Here is a 20,405-nt window from a genome sequence, read left to right on the forward strand (position 1 = left end):
GTGTTTTCTCCGCGGTAGTTCACATGAGATAAGGTTTTATTATCTAAATTAGGCAATTATTCTCACATACATATGTCCATATAGTTTCCGAGAAGTTGAAGGACCAAGGGAAGGATGGTCCCTACAAATATTTTCATCGCATTCATCTTATTGGAGACCACCGTCAGTTCGAGAGAGCTGAACCAGAGCGTCGATGCTATAGAGTATATTGCATAATATTGACTATCCTTATTGTTACTCCTCTACTGAATTTCAAATTAAATTTCTTTCAGAATCACTGGACAAACCAGAAGCTATGTGTCTGGTCCAATCTCTGGAAATTTTTTACTTTCACGGCACGACACGGTAACAAACATTACCACACGTTATAAATATTAAAAACAATTAAATTTATGCGACTTCTATTAATGTGAGAATATTTTTAATGGTTTATTAGATTCAGTTATATGCTGGAGAATTACCCCCATTACCCAACGGATCCACCAGTGAAATCAGAATCCGGAAATGGGCCATATGGGACGGTGGAGAATCTGAGATCGACAGCTTATGTGCTTTACATAGAATTTAGTAAAAGCATTAATTATTATTTTCCAGTATTTGATGGATGATAAGGGAGGGTTTACTTTTTTGTGTATGATTTTTTAGTGATTATGGCAGGATAGCGGTATTTCTGTGTCCGAATCCTGGGACTCACGTAGCACTTGTGATGGATAGTAGTGTCAGTAGCCGTTTCGACATTGATACCCCACCAGTCAGAGATGGATCGGCAGACGAGTTCACAAAAATTTGGTATCAAAAAATCGACCTGGAGCACTTTATCGTCAAACCTATTGTCGGGATCGACGAATTCAACGTGTGAGTAAAACCTAGCCTAAAATGGATATGAATATTTATTATATGAATCAATATTTAATTCAACCATTTTTTTTAGAGTTAACGCATATGGATTTCAAGACTTCTACCCTAACGTGGTTTTATCTGATCCATTTGAAATTATCCCATCCGAATTTTGCTATTACTGGAATTATCGACTTACGGAGAAAGCTAGAGGTAGATATTACTCAGGACCATGCATTTTGTACCATATAAATATAAAGTATTTACTCCATATAATTCAATCTTTCATTTATAGTGGGCTTCCTGTTTAGAGAATCGGATCACTTGGTCGGCACAGCACAAGGTTCAACATATATATTAATGGTCAGAACCCAAAGAAATAAGAATGCTGCATACTAATAATTGGTCTTGTGATGTTTTACCTCGACATGTTTAAATTTATTTAACAGGATTTAGAAATATGGGTTGGGGAGCCGGTTGCACTGATAGAAAGTGAACGAAAGAGTTACAAATCGACTCTTCAACCTGTGTCGATTTCAAGCTATTCGAAAACTGTCACAACAAAATTTGATGCAAAAGGACTTTTCCCTTGTCTACGCCGTGTGCATCCGAGCGTTGAAATTGGGGATATTAAATTTTGGGAAAAGACTCAAGTCTTGGACAGGTTCGCTTACAGGATAATATTAACGGATATGACGCCTGTTAAATACAGGTATACGTAGGCTGTATAATAATATAAATGGTTATTTACTGTGTAACATAGTCCCCATTGGAAAGTTGAGATCAAAATCCATACAAACACGTTGATTTCACAACTTACTGATGTGTCTTGGACGATATCTTCGAGACAACATATTGCTTTGTTTCATTGCTTTGTTGGGTAATAATATTTCATGAAAATATATATCAAATAAAATATCAGTATCAGTATCACATATATACATCTCTAATTATCTCACTGATCCAATAATATGTACAGGGACGTTCGAGTTTTTGTGAATGTTCAAGATTTTGGATTTGTCCCAGAAGGTATATATTCCGACTATTGTAGCATTCCTAGTTATTAAGTAAATTAACCCGCTGCATTGTATATTGTCCGTTTAATAGGCCTATCTGATCGCACATCCGTCCAGGTTACTGATTTCTTATATTATGTATGATATATATACATATGAGCATATTTTTATCTAATTTTATGTGATTTGCACAGTGGGAAAGAAGCTCTGTTGCGAAAACAATCTTCGACTATTTGAAACTTAAAATCAAACACGTGTACGGACATCCGGTAAATAATTCATTGCCTCATATTTGTTATTTTGTTTTTACGTTCTCTGCATCTGTATTTATTAAACCCAAATATTTTAATCTTAGACGGCATACGTGGGCCAATCTAGTAATCGCAAGTATCAGCCAGGGCACCTTAGAACGGATTTGGTAGTCGTCAACAATCCATGTGTCGCTCAAGAGTTTGCAAGTATGCAAATTATACATTTGAATAGCTATGCAAATCTTAAAAATATTTATTTAGTACACACCATTCATTACATTTTAAATCCTTTCCGTGTAATATAGTTGCTACTTCTGGACGTGTATACGTTGTTGAGGAGTTTTTAACAGATTTCTTTAGGAATGTTCATAGCGTCATTCTCCCTGGATTTGGAAATATTGACGCAGAAGGGAAATTTAAAGAGGTAGGACCAGAGTCAAATAAAACAGTAGTTGAAGATATCGAAGAAAGTATCCGAAGGCACAAGGTTGGCATATTTTAAGTAGCAAAGTTTGCTTCCCAAGGCATTTGTTTAATATATTTAATTGCATTAGACTTTTTTGAAAATTGCTGATTTTGCCATCACCCCAACGCATATTGCATTATTGATGGACGATTCGACTATATACCTTCATTCTCGGTCAGCATATTACAAAGGACTGGCGTATATTTCCTCCACAAAAAAAGACAGGATTGCAACCCTTGTAAAACGACGGTGGTGTGGAGTAACAAACTTTCCTAAAACTGATAACATGATTATTCCTGCCTATTCCCCAAAAGGAAATATCATTATCCTTCAAATTTATCCAGTCGAAACTCGTAAGCAATTTGACTCTCATACATAAAATATTTAAGGAACACAAAATGATTATTGATAGTCAACCATAAGATGATCACTTAAATATTTGATTTTATTTTCAGTTGCAACGGTACTTCCTATCCCTTCGTCGAGTTGCTTAGGCAAGGACGCTGATTTTTTTGAAAAATCTGTCGACGAGACTCGCAAAACGATCAATGAATCATGTATTCACCGAGACGATGCAATTTCTCGGAGTGATGAAAGGGGCTTGCCAGATAAACCTGACTTAACAGCATGTGAAGGAAGTGATAACAATTTGCCAATCAATACTTCATATGTTTATGGCGTGGACCCTTCTTCAAAAAAGAGCTTTCTTCTAAATCAAGGAAAAATGTTTTCGGGTTCCGATCCCCACTACCCATCAGATCTTAGAAATATCGCCATGTATAAAACTAACGACGACAATGAAGCTATGAAATCCCACAATAAAGCATTCACATTTCACGTTGATAGTCCTGACGGTAGCCCAATATTATCAGAGGTTAGTAATTTCATATTGTTATGCTACGATATGAATGAATATATACACATAGAGGTTCATCTTGAGCTGAGGTTCTTTATTTGCCTTGGTTTTATATGAATACATACATTATTTAATTTCAGACTTTGTTGAAAAATGGATTACGTTTGATTGACAATGAAATCAACTTGCACAGCATGGATTTCACACCACTTAAAAACCACTACTTGATTGGGGTTCAATTCTTTTCCAGAGAATTTAATAACATTGGCCTCAAATCAATCATGATTACAACTTTATTAACCAGAAACATGCCTTCTCAGATATTCCCCGTTTCAGATGAAATAGAGGAAACGCTCGACGTAGCAATTTCTTTCCCTGGCGTGGTGTTAGCTAGAAAAAGTTTATACAAAATACGAAATATGGTCGATGAAAAAAGTAACAACAGCAATGATGATAATACAATGCCATACGTAACAAAAATTTTTCCCATTAATAATGCGGTTCCGTCATATGTCGTTGATTTGGGGAATGTATTCGTCTTTTCTTCTGTGGAAAGCAAATACGCCAGACCTTTATCATTTTTTAGCCGTGAGTACATTCGTGAACTTCAGGGAATAATTAAGTTGGAGCTATCAAATTCTTCTCGAACTGTTCTAGAAGGTTCTGAAAGGAACCCAGTCTTCAATTTTGCGACGACGAGATCGTGAGTGCAAACAAACACATTCACGACATTTTTTGTATGCGTCTCAGATTAATACATAATGCTTATTAATTATCCAGCTTATACTAATTAGGAATATGACACATTTATTCAATTTGTTAAATAGTTTTATTATTCTGATTTAGAAATCTTTTCGACATTGTCGTTACTGAACATGGGATCATATCCGTATTGAAACGTCGACCAATGGCAAACCGCAACGAAACTGATGCCCAAACCGTCTTTTTAGGATCTATTATAACCCAAGACGCTCTGAGAGAAGTTCGACCGTTTGCTACCAAAGATCAGATTTTTCAACTAGCAACGCCAGATGGTGAAATTGTATATGGCAAGTTCAAGACACAATATCTTTACCCAGCATGTGAACAAAGTTGGATAGATGAAATAGCAAAGACCGGCAACTTCAGTGTAGTGCAAACGACTTGTTTAATGCCGCATAATGACGCCAATTTACCCCCCTATTGCGTTTCGAAACCACTGAATGATAACTGCATTCCTTGGATATATTTGGACGACAAGGCTCAAACAAAAACCGGAGACCCAAGTGTTGATAAAGTTGTTATTGGAAAATGCGAAACCTTTAATCATAAATCACCAGGCAAGCCGCCAAAAACGCCACAATCGTGCATTGCTCCTGTAATTAAATCAGAAAATGAAGAAGAATTGCCACCAGATAATTCTCCAAACAGCGAAATCGTTTCTGCCGAGATCCTTAATGTTCCGTTCCACAGTGTCATAATTGGCAGTCTACAGTCAATTGAGGAAGACAATACAGATGACCTCTTGGACTCTGACAGTTCTAGAGATGCTACAAGAAAATTATGTCCGTTTTCGTCATTTGACATTGATTACCAACATTTCGAATATGCTGAAGTTGGTATGATTACATTAGAATTAAAAAAATAAATCATAGCGGGTCAGTGCATTTTTTAATATGCGTATATACATGTATATATTGATAGGTTTCAAAACTAGGGTAACAGCTCAAATTTCATATCGTGGAAAGCTTACCCCCTCAGAAGCGGAGCTTATAGTTGAGTATGAAAATATACCAGGCGTTGAGGTGGAGGTAAGGCATAGTATTTTGTAATTATTTTAATTATTGGCATTATATGATAGTAACGCTTTGAGTGTGACAACAGATAAATTCTTCTGATGTGCAAGAAAACGATCAGACTACCGTTATCAAAACTATTGACATAACCTTTCGCCTTGCAAATATTGTAGGTGTACGACTGTGAAACACATTGGTATCAAGTTTTATGTATTAACTTATGTGAACAATTTTTTTAGAATATGTATAATATGCGAAAGAAAAAATTAAAAACGCACACACGAGAGCAGATAAATCTGGCAAAGGAAAATACTGACATCTTTAGCCTGACAATACGTCCCAGCATTGTAAATCTTCGATGCAACAAGGAAGAATTTTTCGCTGTATGTGGAAAAATAAGTCGAATACATACATAAGTTCAATTTATGCATATGTATGTGTAGGGGGGTCTCTGGCTTTGATGATTCTTATTTATGTACATGCTTTAAATTGTTCTAGACACTCCAATTTACAACGGGATGCAATCCATTCAACAAAATGCGATTTATTGCTGAGGTAATTAAATTAAATTAAATTAGGTATTGTTTATTGATTGATTTTGTTTATTTATTTAATAACTGAAGATTTATTAGGTTTCACCCGTTAAACGTCATGCAATAAAATATCCTGGCGATGAAGATTACAATGAGGAGGTGGGTTTTAGGAGGGTCGATGATTACCTTGAGGTGAGACTTTTTGTGATTAATTTGAGAGTATACAACAGAACCTGCACAATTAAGTAATTACCCATAATTAGGTTAACAGGGATGATGTGTGGCATAAACAACGCGAGCGTTTTAAATGCGAAAGAAGGGAAGTCGCAAAGTGTCAGGTATTCCATAATTAATAATTGCTAGTGGAAATAATTATAAGAATATGCAACCACCTGGGGATTATGCATTTTTTCTAATTCTAGATCCCATTCGCCTATTTATACGAAGATAATGTTTTTGATATATCATGGCGCGATCCATTTGTTCCCCAGTTTGAACAATTTTTGCGGTCACATTCACGGGAAATAACAGGAAATATTGTAATGTACGATCTCTTTGGGTTTGATATTGTAATGAACACCACGAATCTTGACGCTGGATGTTTTCATACGGCGTAAGTTACATATGTGGCATATGTGTCCATGTACAAATCTTCAGTGCATACTAAAGATTTGATTAAATATTTTTTTCAGAGCCGACTGGTACAACACATTGCTACAGTCAGTGAAAAGTATTGGGTTGGACACCTCCGAACAGGAAGATATATATCATTATTACATTGACTGCTTCGATCATTCGGTATCTAAATACATATATAAATATTTATGCAATTTCCTAAACTAAATATTGTACTTTGTTCCGACACTAAATAGCAAATAAATTGCATTTGAATTTGCAGATACTGCAAAGGAATAAACCAAAAGTGCTAGCTTCGTCAGAATATCGCCTGATAAATGCTACAAACCATAATCGCCTTAGATTTGACATTGCAGATGCCAGCAATAGTTTCAGACGTACCAAGAACAGAAATCAATTCCTACTCTTTCGAGCAGTTGTTATCAATACTGGATTTAACAGATTTACATATTGCAAGTTGATGGATACATTTTTCTTGGTTCGGATCGTGGGAATGCAAGCCCCTAGAAAAGGACTTTCTACCTTAGCCTATGGGGGTATCGTTTTAGGCCTGGTAGTTTTTCTGGGGATTGTCTACTGTGTTTTTGCATATTGCTACACGTAAGTGCATTACAATTAAACTAAACATAAGTAAGGTCATATGTACGTGGAAAAGAAATTAATGATTTAATCTGACACATAACTCAGTTGGAAACTTGATGTTGCTAATTTGGACACGAACCCGGATGACGAGCTTTTAGATGACGACAATGATTTTGAATACCAGGAGGATAGGAAATTTGCAGTAAGATGTCATACTAAGATGAATGACTCAATCTTTGTTGAATACTTTTGATCCTTTTGGTTAATTTTAAATTACGTAGAAGGAGGTGAAGGATCAACATCGATGGAAGTCCGCAGTCACCAAAATTCAAGCTGTTTCCAGAATCGGGAAACACAAGGGACGCCGAAAAAATAAAAAGTAGTTCTTCAGAGTTGCAGTGTTCACTTGGGTGTTATTTATATTGAATACTTATATTACATACATATGGTTCTAGATATATTATGTCTACTTTATTTTTTCGGTTCAATTATAAATCATAATTGTCACATAATTGTCACATAATGCTTTTTAATAAAATTATTTTTTTTACTAACACCAGCACATTGATAAAATATAAAGTATCTTACAAGACTTGGTAATGTTGGGTATTCATTATATTTTTATCTTTTATACATTGAGTCATATTTTTAGTGCATACATAAATAGATGAAAATAACAACTATTATAGTACGAGTATTATGTACTTACTATACCTCCATCATAGTTGGAATGGGTTGCTGTGTACTTGAACTTATTGGAGGGTACTGAGGCAATTGCTGCTGCTGGGATTGATTATTGCTAGTTAAAGATAATGATGAAGACGAATGTGTTGCAATGTCTTCAATATTCAAGTGGGTTATGAACCGAAGTCGTAGTTGAAGAACTGGTCGAAGACATCTTATTTTTGCTTCGACTTCTGTTTTAACAATATCTCCAGTAAACATATATTTTATATGGTACAACAAGTCACAAAACACGTCCATATACACCAGTGGAGTTTCAAGAGGCGTAGACTTGTCAACCTTTTCAAGTAGCTCGTACAAGGCTATTGTCAAACGGCAAACCATTGCAGGTTTTTCACCATTAAATCTCTGTAGGAAGGGGGCAACCAAATGACAAACGAAAAGGAGTTGAACTTCATTCGTCAAGATTGGTAATATTCTCTCAGTCACTAGACTGAAAAATTACAAATACATTTAATTAACGTATACTTGTAACACAAAAAATATTTTACTTTAGCAAATGAAGGACATACTTTTGAATATGATGCAAATGACCACTCCCTAGATGGTGCCACACCTGAACATAAATAATTTTAAATTGAAGTAACATAATAGCTGTAGCTTTGTGATTACCCAAACACTTACCGCATGTGTAATTGCCAATAAGTTAGCATATTCATTGAATAATAAGCCATTAAAGGTGGCTTTGAAGTTAAATAGGGTAAGCGGGGAGCAATTATGAGACCAAGTTTGAAGTCCGATTTCAACGGTGGACACTAATCTATCATGTAGCATGAGCCAATATGGGTCAGGGAGCGATACTAGAATGAGTCCCGTTGCATTCATCCTAAATCCAAGTTAAATATTATCCATAATGGTAGACGATTAAGAACAAAAACTTGTTCGCGAAAGGATTTTTGGGGACAGACTTACCATGCTTCCATATCTTCTATTGATGACTCTTTCGAATTCATCATTGCTCGTCCTAACATTACAACGTCCAGAATTGCTGATCCAGCAAGAGATGGAACAACTGGTATAGCCATAATTTCAATGCACGTGCAGTGAAGTACATGAGCTGCAGGGTTCGGAAATTCGTTGTATCGCCAATCGACCACAGAAAAAAAGCGCTTCTTCCCTTCGATTACTAAAAGGAATGAAACTTAACACTGTTAAATCCACGAGAGAGATCAGCCTACTTAACCTATGAATAACTTAAATATGACTTGACAAAAAGTAATCTTACCATCCACAAATCTTGAGATCAAAGCTGCGTAATAACTAATCTCTGGGGTCCAATTGACATCATCAGTATTAGTCGCAACATAATTATTGTAATGCTCTGTCAGGGCAAAATTCGGAGGTTTGGCATCCCCCAAAGATCCCATTATTGAAGATACCAATTTTCTCTTCAGTAATGGCTTATCTCGCAAACGCGTTTCGTAATAATGAAATGTATTGTATAAATACGTGATTGGTCGGTCTATATAAATATGTGGATCATATAAGTATATTAAAGTATCATATAAATTGTTATGTAATAATCTTTGCGTATCTACCGTGAAACTTGTAGAGTGTACCCATGCGCAACAATGTCATTTCAATACTTTTATCAGAATTTATTTCCAAAAACCGATGGATTAGGATATCCAATACTGGAAGGAATCGCACGCAAACCTGTAAATATAAGAGTTTGATTATGGTATTCTTAATAAATCATATCCCTGTAAACATACGTTTCCAAAATAAACGGGCAACTGATTTTGTTGCTGGTCTTCAAAGAGGAATACTTCAGGATACTTTAAGTGATAACTTTTGTGCTTTTCGTGCCTATATACATAAATATCAATTAGTACAATAAAACACGTTAAAATTTCTACGGTTAAATACAACATACCAGTTTTTTTGTTTCCAGTGTTCTGGAGAATTTTCTTGTATGAACTCACTAACGCGATTTTGAAATTCAGCGTTCTTGAACATCAAAAGGTTCATCATGAAGTAACCTAATACAAAGGAATAAAAAGAGATAAGCATACACAAGACCCAAGTAGCTAGGCCTAACAGCAAGCAATGCATCTTGATGTACCATACATGATACATGCAATCACTTGTTATTTTTTTGACGACACATTTGAACTGAGCACTGAGCACATCAAGAAAGAAGTAATTGGATTTATTTCTTAACCACTGATCAATCCCAGCAGAAAAAAATATGCTGAAGCCAGTAAGAAATCTCCAATATGATGGAGTATATTTAACATGGGCTTGCTTTGCGATATCATACTGATAATGACTTAATATTGTCAATAATGAAAATATGTGTTTGCTGTATATTATGTCGAGTTTTCTGCCATTGTTACAGGATATAAAGTCATACAAAACTGGCTTACACATTTGAGCGTCGTTCCCTTCATTCGTTCGAAGTGCCTGCAAATATCAGAACGAATTATTTTATTACCGGTTGCCAATTGTAAAAGTGTTCAAATGTAACGAACCATGCATAAAATGAACCGATCAAAGGGGACGATATTATATTTCCAGACCATCTCCATAATAGAATCTACCAGTTTTAAGATCACAACATTTGATCCTTGAGGTGTGGCACTACGATCTAAAACATATTAGGGCAGTTGATACTATAAATATATGCCAATATCATTTTAAAATTAAAAACAATTAAATGGTAATACGTACGTGCGCCAAATTCACAAATAATGTAGTCACAGAATTTTCTCAAGTGTCCCGACAGACCTTTAGGACCAATTCTTTCAATCACTTTGAACACCAAGGGATTAATCCTTTCAGTTTCTGAAATAGCTTCTAATTAATTTCAAACTCTATAGGTCATTCAAACTGTAGATGATTTTCTTGGTCAGAAAGATGTTTTTCTTACCAATCAACATTTTCCATACTATACAAAGAAACAAAGCTGGATTGCCTTGCATTGAAAAATGTTCAATTAACTCATGTTCATTTGAAATCATGGCATTCCAGTTTCGATATTCCTCTTCCACCATATTCTAAAATTACAAAATTTTTACCAAATTACCACAATTAATTGTATTAAATAATTCAAAACTTTGATTGTATTCAATAAAGAAATTATTAATTATCACCTTTAATTGTTGCTTATTTTCTTTAGGGACTTGGTTTTGTTGAAAATATTCAGCAAGAACGGGTGGAAAACATTGCAGAGTATGAGTGGACCAGTTGTGCGGAGTATTTTGCATTATTGCATTCAATATTTCTTTAAACCAAGTTCCACTTGCCACTCCATCAGCACCTGAACCATGACATACGTATAAAATATATATTTGCTAGTAATTATCTCTATTAATAGTGGTTTCCGAACCGAAAAGACATACGTACCAGTGACATGTATCGCTCTAGCAATCGTCAGCACCAATGCTCGATTCAATTCTTCTGACTCTGTCGACACAAGAGACTTTGTTTCTCCAATAACACGTGACAGTTGGGTCATTACCTCAACACTATTAAATCCGGTAATCAATCGTAGAGAAGTCATTTCAACACTGAAAATCCCGAATAAAATAAATTGTATGGTGGTACAAAAAGACGACAACTTTACGCAGACCTTGTCGATATATTTATTTAGCAAGTACGAACCATAAATGCAGTTGTGCGGAACTGGTGTGGCTATTAGTAGCTAAAGAATGCAAGTGCGTCAACAATTGAACGCGATAATGAGGTTGAATGTGGTGCAAGCGATAACAGAACATTTCCAACTGCATGTATAAACAAAAATGTAAGAATTCGCAAGTGTGTAAAGAAAGAGTAAAATGATTTACCAAAGTATGTAAAATTCCCCACGCTTGCGACCTATAAAAAATTATTTTCACATTAAGGTTATCTTGATTGTACAGATTCTATGTAATGGACGTTAAATTAATTAAGTTATATATAGAAAAATTACTTGTATACTGCTGGCAAAAGTTGTGCTATACAAAAATATATATTAGACTTATGTAAAAGGCCTAACATAGTTAGTGAATGTACTCACAAATAAAGCCTTTGATTCCCAAAGATTCGATTTCCATATAGACTAACAATCTTGCGTAGGTCTCAATTAAAGCCGGAGCCAAATTTTGGTTTAACTTTGACTGAGCAACTTTCATAATGTGAGTTACAATATTATGAATTAGACTCATCTTTGTGTGCACTGTTAGAGAATCCAATGTCTGGACGGAGAGAGGCGTCGTGGGACTTTGAGTAGCAGTTAGAGTTCCAGTTGAGCTCCCGTGAATTGCTTCTACTAAAGCAGCCATTGGCCTAAAAATTCAGAAGTCAGGGAAATTATATTATCGATGTAATTGGTTAAGATAATGACAATGCATATTTGTAAAATGTAGCTTACCGAGAAAAATGCTCTTGATTTGTCGAATAAGCGTTGCATAATAGAGCAACGCTGTTAATGAAATTAAAATATTAAAATCTTATTATTGCATATACATATATACTACATATCTATGTCTGTGTCTCATCCTCATCATTGCTCGACTCGACCCAAAAACAGGTGAATGATACGATATCCGCATCAATGTTGGAAAGTTTTAATTATTTCTATTTACTATTTCAAGTAAGACAATAACGTATACTTTAGAGTTTAAAATAGTTGGAGAGATTATTATATAATGGAAATGATCGAGGATGAGTGATACATTTACTTTTGTTTACTTTCTAATTGAGTAAACTATGATTTGCACAAAAATAACAAAATTACCGATAGTCATTGACTTGTAATGGAATTTGAGAGCTTGATGGTTGCACCAGGCTTTGAAGATAATCGTATTGAGTTTTTAGCGTTGACGGTAGTGGTCTTGGTAGTGTTTGATTTTCGCCTTGTGCCTTTTTCAAAATGTGGATCCATATACATGTGGCAGATAATTGAGCAGTGGCAACAGGTTTTGTCATATCAGGCACTGGCAATGGATCTGCATTGAATTGTTTATTATTTTTCTTTTACATATTAGAAATTAATTTTATAAAATGTCATACAAACCTTTTTCAGGATATAAAACGTCATACAAACGCAGTACAGGAAGAAAATCACTAAGCTAAAATTAAGAATGATTGTTTTCCAACGGTTTAATCAGCAAATTAAATTAGACTAAAATGAAACTTACAGGATTCTTTTGAATACTTCCAGAAATGAACTGAAGTAGAATCCACATAAGAAAATCTCGTCCTTTGAACAACTTTACATCGGAAATCTAGAAATATTTAGTAGAAATTATATGGCGAGTGGATAAATGGGTACTATCAACTACACACCTTTATGTATAGGTTAGTAACGATATGTGGGAAACTGGCAAACTGGAACAGCACAAAAAATATCACCTGAAATATATAAAAAAATATACTTTTAGTCAAATCCCCCTAAAAAATATGTATTTATAATAATAACTAATTCTATAACCCCCAATTCCACCGATTTCACCGTGAGTTGTATTTATCTTATCACAACTAGCATAGCACCACTCAGCATCAGTGTATGTGTGCTAAGACTATGCTGCACATTTAACCTGAATTAGGACGCCCACATTATCTTATGGATTATTTTCCACCATCTCTTCACAAGAACGGTCAAAAGAATATCGGAGGAAAGTTTAAGAGTCACTTGCTTGCTTGATTTTTCGCCAAGCCCGTTGTGACGAAATTTAACTCCAATTTAGGAGAATTTACTGTCGATTAGTACAGCGACGGAATTAAAATAACTAACTTGGGTTGATAAGTGCTGCCACAAGGACAAAGTGGATGGTAATGCTTCATCAGATCCTGACTGTCCATCCGATGTCTGACCCATCTCGGCCTCTGTACGTTCCATTGCAGCCAAAATGAGTTCCACCAATCTTTCTTCCAATGCCGAGCACCTCAATTTGTGCTATGCAATACGTAACAGAAAATTCTTTAAATGAGACTGATAAAACGATTAATATTATTATCGAGTAGAGTTCATTTCTCTTTTGTTGCAAATAATGAGATTAAATGGACCAAACTAATTACCTGCTTTTGCAAACCTAAAATTGCACATGCCATATCCCTACTGTATGGTTGCTCAAGAATGTATCTCAACAAACGGTCTTGAGGTTTGAGTAGCTCCTTATCATATGGAAGACTTCCTTTCAACATGAATCTTAATGTAGTTGGATCTAACTTCCTAAAATTGTAGATATATATTATGTACAACTCAGTTAAATCATCATCACATTAGACGAGACTTGCCATACGCACCAAGACATTATCAAGTAGCCTGCGTGACCGGAATGTTCGACCACTGGAAGCATTCTTGATCGGCCGATTATTGTGACAATTTGTGCTGTAGGATTAAGAACTAGTGTTAATAAATAGAAGTATGACCTTCAATACCAACATCGAAAATGTAGATAAACACAGCATAAATGCTTTTAGTTTGTTTGCAAATAATTCAAGAACGTTAGAAAATGAAAGGTCTATGTGTATTGAACCATTTAATTAAATATACCTGTAGGCTTAAAACTGTCCACCAATTGCGACATTAATAAACTGACGCTCCAGTGCTGGAATCAAAAACAGGACGAGAAAATAAATATATGTATTGACAAAATCTACGACCATAAAGTTAACACCCCGTGTATAACCCAGGAAGCAAATTAATAACTTTGTTAACCTGAGATGGAAGTTTTGAAAGTTCGTGTGGAGGATAGTTCCGGTTATCCGGATAATTTTTCAAGATTTCATTCACTATGACTGTTGAAACACAAATAAACATTAATATTTTACTATACTATTTGCAGTCAATCAATGAACCAGATGTATTACAGTATGCTGGAAGAAGACATGCCGAGCGGTCAAATATATGTTGAAGAAGTCGAATTATAGCATTTAATTGAGGCAAAGTTGATGGTGGAACTTGGTCTGGAAACCGGAACATCCCAATCTTATCTAAACAAGTCTAATAGTAAAACAAGAAAGTTTTATTACTCCAAATTCAAATTATAGCAAGTAGTAACCGGTTAATACATACCTTCATTATTTCTCTTACTCCTTTGTAATCAACTCTTCCAATAATTTTTCTAATTAATACAAAACTCTTAATCCTGAAAATTAAAAATATATGACAATTAGTCAACATTGATGTTTATGGGCATAAATACAAAATCAACATTAACTACGGGGCATAAGTTTGTCAAATGTTTTCAAAAATTACAGTAATATTTTCTATAAGATTTTTCTAAATTATTACCAAAACTTAGAATTCTTGAACACCATCCTATCATTGTTCAGTAGGGATTCGCAGACAAGTCTACAAAACCAAAGATTAAAATGAAGCACATAAAAAGTAGTAAAATTACAAATTATGCATGGTACCTCGCAGTCACAACTGAGTTTGAAACAAGTTGTTCTAAAATGCTAATCATAACTTGGACCGTCTCCTCATTAGTATGCCCACTAGCTACGGAGACAATGTGTTTCACGCCATTCTCGAGTGATTCCTGGTTGGACGTTTCCTTAAATATCTTGGCTATCCTTTCATACATGGAGCTCACCAATTCCTCGTACACGCTGGCATCATGAACCATAAACGCATTAAAAGCGGACGATAAACAACGAAGTTCCTAAACACAAGACAGAAAACGGCTTACATTCATTCATTTCACTGTAAATGCTTTACACGGAGGAATCGTAAATAAATTACCGTAAAATCTTTCAACGCTACTTTCACCTGGTCGACGGTGTCGACAATCACCGGATTTGGTGTAGCTGTTGACGAAACAACACTTGAAACACTTGGATTCGCCTGCATTTTATTTAATTGACTGCAGTTCGAGACCGTTGACGTATTTCTGTTGACAATTGTCTTTGTGCAAACTGTATATTAAGAAATAGACTGCTTTGCACTTTTAATCGTAAAGTTACAACTATGAATTTGTAATTTGAAATTGTTATTATTTACTTTGCATTTGACACATTCAACATTTGTTGTGGTTGGCCGCGTCCGAGTCGGCTTGATTCACATCCATGGATCGTGCAAGTTTGTTCGATTCTCATTGTGCCTCTCCTGCGTAGCTTTTGCATGATAAAAATTGGTTAGCCTTTGTGTAATTATTATTATTAATTTTATAACTAATTATAGTGATATACGTCGAATTAAATTGTAATTTACGCTTTTCTATGCTGCATTTATTAGTTTATACAAATTTAAACTCTCTCATGAAACGTAGATTATTTAGTGAAGGAGAGGAGGAATTAATTAACCTTGACTTACATTGATTGAAAAAAAATTCAAAAAAATGAATTCCGGAACATTTAATGTTTGTGAAATGTTAATGATAATTCAAGTCATTGATTTGTGGGAATGATGATATGATCATATTGTATGGAGAGGAAATTGCACATGCAATTGGTTCTCCGAGAGCAAGTCGGCAAAATCACATGGACTGACTTGGACCAGCCAGTAGCCACATACAACTGGTTTTCTTCTTCTTAATTTTGATCTCTTTATATAACTAGATTAAAAAATATTTTGGATAATTATTTGAGCAACACATTCTACGTTCCTAATCCCTTTGTCGCCAATCTCCTCCTTGCTCCCTTCCAACTTTCCCCTTTGTCGACATGGTTTGGCTGCTACACGTTCGCAAATTGACGACAAGTTCACTGCTCAGAAATGCGGTTCCAGTCGCTGTTGTCAATCCCAGGCGAAAACAGTTGTGGGCTGACACAATTTATAAAACTAACCCCATCGATCCTGCAGAACCGACTTTTAAAAAAATTCTAATTGCTAACCGTGGAGAAATTGCAGTCCGTGTTATCCGATCAGCAAGAAAAATGGGTATCAAAACCGTAGCCGTGTATTCCACTGCAGATTCAGGAGCTGTAAGTAAATATTTGCATCGAATCTAATAGCACGTTACATAAGCAAGATCGGGTGATTAATTTGATGACTTTGAAATTTTATCACAGATGCATGTAGAAATGGCTGATGAAGCAGTTTGGATCGGAGAATCGGCTGCTTCTCAATCTTATCTTGTCATGGATAAAATTCTGGATGCGGTTAAGCAAACCGGAGCGGAAGGTATAGTATCACTCATTTTATTTTTATTTATTTCCAAATTAAAATTCATGCGAGACATAGAAGAGGTTAATTAACTTTCCAATGAACTTTTAATTTTATTAGCTGTACATCCTGGATATGGATTTTTGTCTGAAAACGCCAACTTTGTTAAGAAATTGGTAAGAAGAAATACCACGACTAAAATCATATTTGTGATCATAATACACCATTATACTAATATTAATAATGCTGAAATTCGTAGGAAGATATGAAGGTAAAGTTTATGGGACCTCCAGCAGTTGCAATTCATGGAATGGGGGACAAATTAGAATCGAAGCGATTAGCAATCAAGGCTGGCGTTAACACGGTATGGACGTATGGTTCAACCTAGCTATAAACACAATGTGCTGTTTTATATTAATGATAATTATAAGTTAATCATTACTATTAGGTGCCTGGATTTGATGGTGAAATTAGGGATGAGGATCATTGCCTCGAAATATCGAAATCTATCGGATATCCAGTCATGATTAAAGCATCCGCTGGAGGTGGGGGAAAGGGCATGAGAATAGCTCATAACGACAAAGAAGCTGTTGAAGGATTTCGACTTTCGAAGAATGAAGCGAAAGCCTCCTTTGGAGATGATAGAATTCTCATCGAGAAATTCGTAGTCAAACCTAGGCATATCGAAATCCAAATTTTATGTGATAGTCACGGGAATGGGGTTTACCTCAATGAAAGGGAGTGCAGCATTCAAAGGTATTCAGTTCGGACACATTCAAAATAATACTGGTAATACAGCTTGTATCTCACTATACAGGAGAAATCAGAAGGTCATCGAGGAGGCTCCTAGTCCGTTTGTCGACCCTGAACTGCGAAAGGTACTATATAACACCCCTATTTCTTTCATGAAATACTGTATAAATGCATCAGTATGATATAAAAGTATAATTGTTTTTTTTTGCTGTACTCTTAAGGCAATGGGAAATCAAGCATTAGATCTCGCTAAAGCAATAGGGTACACATCTGCAGGGACCGTCGAATTTTTGGTGGATAACAAGAAGAATTTCTATTTTCTAGAAATGAATACGAGACTGCAGGTACGATAACTGTCTACATACACGTTTGGCGTTTGGTCACGTTAACTACAATGGTTCAATTGCAGGTAGAACATCCAATTAGTGAATGCATAACAGGAGTTGATTTGGTAGCTGAAATGATTCGTGTAGCCTATGGACATGTGAGTATTTCAAGTTTTTTTAAACATTTGATATCTATCTGGCATACGTCAAGACACAGTACTGTTAAACTTTTTCAATGTATTTTACTAGAAATTAAAATTCAGCCAGGCTGATATTCCAATTAACGGATGGGCTTTGGAACTAAGGTAGCGAATCAAAATTATTGTTACAATCTACTAGAATTAGTCAACACTCTAGATATCGTCTAAAAGTCATTTTTGTGAAAGAAATCTATTTTAGACTTAAGAAGAGAGATATTCCATGTAGAACACGGTCGTATTGTTCGTTAACGCCCAGTATGTGAATTATAATAATTTTATAGAGTTTATGCTGAGGATCCCACACGAAACTTTGGGACACCATCAACTGGAAGGCTATTCAAGTACAGACTACTTTATGATACACGTGTATTAATTACTCACGTTCCTTATATACATGAATATTTAATCTTTATTTTACAGATATGTTGAACCCCGTGGGGAAGGTATCCGATGTGACTCGGGAGTGCGGGAGGGTTCAGAGATTTCAGTTTATTACGACCCCATGATATGTAAACTTGTAAGCTACGGTGCTACCCGAAATGAAGCTATTGCCAGAGGCAAATATGCGTTGGACTCGTATGTAATTCAAGGGGTTTCTCATAATATTTCTCTTCTGAGAGATATACTTACCGAGGTACTATTCGTATTTTACATCCATTCGGGTTCTTATTTACAGTAGTATTATGAATTACCTAAAATATCATAGAAATCCTACGTTGCTGGAGACACAGATACGGATTACTTGCCACGCGTATACCCTAAAGGTAATGCATACATGCTTATTTGAAAATTGCGGCAATGAAAATAATTGTATATCGAGAATTACAAATATATGCAATCTTCATCAAATTCGACAAATTTGGGTGACTTTTAGTACTTTATAATGTGTATTATATATTATACTTCTAATAATTTTAGGGTTCACCATTCCGAAGCTAAGCGAGTCTCATATGGACAATCTCAAGGCTGTCGCTGCGGCATTAGAAGCAAGTCGTTACCTGCGATTGAAAGTTAAGGAGTCTTCTTGGGATTTTGTGGTTTCAGATCAAGAAAATGCAACGGCTGTAAATATTTCTAAATTAGAGAATGGATTTTTGGTAATTATTTAACGTATTTCTCCAATTAATAAAAGTGTTGGATTTTTAATCAATTGTTCAATATGTATAATACAGATTAATGTTGAGGGACGTGAAATTACACTGCCAACGTGGGACATGGGAAAATCCACTGTCAACTTAGATATTGATGGGGAGACGTTTATATTGCAAATTCATGGTCGTGGTCGTAATGGACCAATTTGGACAATTGGGTTTCAAGGATCTTCCTATGACTTTAAGCTTCTCTCTCCATACGCACAAACTCTTTTAGATATCATGCCTCAGCCAAAATTGGTAAGACATTGATACTACTTAACATCTTGTATTTTATAGATGCAATTTTACCAATCACTTTAAACTTTTTCATTAGGGCGATACAGCTAAAGAACTCTTGAGCCCCATGCCAGGTGTTGTCCGATCAGTCGTTGTAAAAGTCGGTGATAAAGTGTTCAAAGGGCAAGAAGTCTGTACAATTGGTATGCATTATTAATTTAATAATTCTAAGCAACATTTATTACTATCCTTATTGTCTGACAACTATTAATTTGTGATTTGTTAAAAAATTTTCAGAGGCTATGAAAATGCAAAATAAAGTGAGTTTAACGAGTCTTTATAACTAAATATACCTTTCCTAATAACTGTATTTTTAATTTACGCTAATGAATATTTTTATAATGTTTTAGCTTGTTGCTGGTGCTGATGGAATAATTGGAGAAGTTAACATCAAAGAAGGTGACTCAGTTGCAGACGAAGACGTTTTAATTACTCTAAAATAATTATGTTCAGATTAAATGTTTCCAGACAAAAGTTTATTTTTAAAAGGCCATATTCTTATCATAGATAGAAATTTCAGATCTATTTTAGTACAACGTAACACATAAATACGGTTTAAAGTTTGAACTAATAGAAAACTATGTATATCTCACATGAATAAATGTTGTAATAGATATGTCACATATCATATGTGCAACAAGCGTACATATGTATATATTTCTCGGCCAATTATTACCTCATATTTAATTTGTAACATAAAATGCAATACTGCGCTGATTTATGTAGTAAAAAATATTTACAAAACAAAAAAAATATCAAATGAGATCACGGTCAAGGTGCTAAATGACTGAGTAAAAATCCTTTTCCATTTGATTCTCCAGCATCAGCAATCTCATTGTCTCGCCACGTTTCACTAGAAACTAGTTTCTTTTAGTACTCATTCTTCTCATGCAATGTTCCATGACTTACAAATTTCCTAAAGGCAAATTAATTCTCTATTTATTCACATTACTTAAGAAATTT

The 20,405-nt window shown here is 35.0% G+C and overlaps 3 protein-coding genes across 4 annotated transcripts; 2 read left to right on the top strand and 1 right to left on the bottom strand.

Moving 5' to 3' along the window:
- Positions 1-88: 88 nt before the first annotated feature.
- On the top strand, positions 89-7,506 carry LOC110846441. The gene is made up of 28 exons (XM_022093206.2): positions 89-203; positions 273-345; positions 437-567; positions 646-855; positions 932-1,050; positions 1,133-1,200; positions 1,287-1,501; positions 1,601-1,717; positions 1,817-1,866; positions 1,945-1,970; positions 2,048-2,122; positions 2,209-2,311; positions 2,410-2,591; positions 2,659-2,923; positions 3,026-3,444; positions 3,567-4,129; positions 4,273-5,024; positions 5,110-5,216; positions 5,290-5,370; positions 5,441-5,584; positions 5,700-5,756; positions 5,834-5,926; positions 5,998-6,072; positions 6,157-6,347; positions 6,427-6,532; positions 6,633-6,970; positions 7,058-7,154; positions 7,234-7,506. Exons 1-28 carry the CDS (start codon positions 115-117, stop codon positions 7,333-7,335), a joined length of 4,848 nt encoding a protein of 1,615 aa, XP_021948898.2. The 5' UTR covers positions 89-114; the 3' UTR covers positions 7,336-7,506.
- LOC110846440 (mediator of RNA polymerase II transcription subunit 23) lies at positions 7,346-15,673 on the bottom strand. Of its 2 annotated transcripts, none has more exons than XM_022093205.2 (33): positions 15,372-15,673; positions 15,044-15,291; positions 14,919-14,978; positions 14,700-14,772; positions 14,495-14,627; positions 14,343-14,422; positions 14,178-14,232; positions 13,928-14,012; positions 13,700-13,853; positions 13,416-13,577; positions 12,968-13,033; positions 12,820-12,906; positions 12,696-12,750; positions 12,417-12,627; positions 12,051-12,101; positions 11,697-11,965; positions 11,610-11,634; positions 11,485-11,515; positions 11,303-11,421; positions 11,045-11,208; positions 10,792-10,958; positions 10,569-10,695; positions 10,370-10,483; positions 10,171-10,286; positions 10,066-10,102; positions 9,573-9,678; positions 9,412-9,505; positions 9,235-9,352; positions 8,922-9,158; positions 8,609-8,822; positions 8,321-8,522; positions 8,209-8,252; positions 7,346-8,129 (listed from the first exon to the last, which is right to left on the bottom strand). In XM_022093205.2, the coding sequence occupies exons 1-33, from the start codon at positions 15,477-15,479 to the stop codon at positions 7,661-7,663; spliced, it is 4,281 nt and encodes a 1,426-aa protein (XP_021948897.1). In that variant the 5' UTR covers positions 15,480-15,673; the 3' UTR covers positions 7,346-7,660. The 2 variants fall into 2 exon arrangements, with proteins under 2 accessions (XP_021948897.1, XP_021948896.1); XM_022093204.2 differs by having other exon boundaries at positions 10,370-10,495.
- Positions 15,674-15,838: 165 nt separating this feature from the next.
- LOC110845699 (propionyl-CoA carboxylase alpha chain, mitochondrial) lies at positions 15,839-20,089 on the top strand. The gene is made up of 17 exons (XM_022092170.2): positions 15,839-16,552; positions 16,640-16,751; positions 16,854-16,909; positions 16,993-17,097; positions 17,182-17,489; positions 17,551-17,611; positions 17,708-17,830; positions 17,896-17,970; positions 18,062-18,117; positions 18,294-18,353; positions 18,433-18,646; positions 18,719-18,776; positions 18,931-19,109; positions 19,185-19,403; positions 19,480-19,585; positions 19,680-19,702; positions 19,793-20,089. Exons 1-17 carry the CDS (start codon positions 16,292-16,294, stop codon positions 19,883-19,885), a joined length of 2,109 nt encoding a protein of 702 aa, XP_021947862.1. The 5' UTR covers positions 15,839-16,291; the 3' UTR covers positions 19,886-20,089.
- Positions 20,090-20,405: the final 316 nt, after the last annotated feature.

This window comes from Folsomia candida, unplaced genomic scaffold (assembly GCF_002217175.1).
Source record: "Folsomia candida strain VU population unplaced genomic scaffold, ASM221717v1 Fcan01_Sc003, whole genome shotgun sequence".
NCBI lineage: Eukaryota > Metazoa > Arthropoda > Collembola > Entomobryomorpha > Isotomidae > Folsomia > Folsomia candida.

Excerpts from the sequence above, each read along its gene's own strand:
- LOC110846440 (XM_022093204.2), bottom strand. The coding sequence starts at position 15,479 with ATGCAGGCGAATCCAAGTGTTTCAAGTGTTGTTTCGTCAACAGCTACA. Across the intron at positions 10,103-10,170 it reads ATCGGTTCATTTTATGCATG|GCACTTCGAACGAATGAAGG; the intron begins GTTCGTTACATT and ends TGATATTTGCAG. Across the intron at positions 8,130-8,208 it reads CATTTGCATCATATTCAAAA|TCTAGTGACTGAGAGAATAT; the intron begins GTATGTCCTTCA and ends GTAATTTTTCAG.
- LOC110846441 (XM_022093206.2), top strand. The coding sequence starts at position 115 with ATGGTCCCTACAAATATTTTCATCGCATTCATCTTATTGGAGACCACC. Across the intron at positions 204-272 it reads CAGAGCGTCGATGCTATAGA|AATCACTGGACAAACCAGAA; the intron begins GTATATTGCATA and ends AATTTCTTTCAG. Across the intron at positions 2,123-2,208 it reads AACACGTGTACGGACATCCG|ACGGCATACGTGGGCCAATC; the intron begins GTAAATAATTCA and ends TTTTAATCTTAG.
- LOC110845699 (XM_022092170.2), top strand. The coding sequence starts at position 16,292 with ATGGTTTGGCTGCTACACGTTCGCAAATTGACGACAAGTTCACTGCTC. Across the intron at positions 17,831-17,895 it reads AAATGAATACGAGACTGCAG|GTAGAACATCCAATTAGTGA; the intron begins GTACGATAACTG and ends GTTCAATTGCAG. Across the intron at positions 18,118-18,293 it reads GGATGGGCTTTGGAACTAAG|AGTTTATGCTGAGGATCCCA; the intron begins GTAGCGAATCAA and ends ATAATTTTATAG.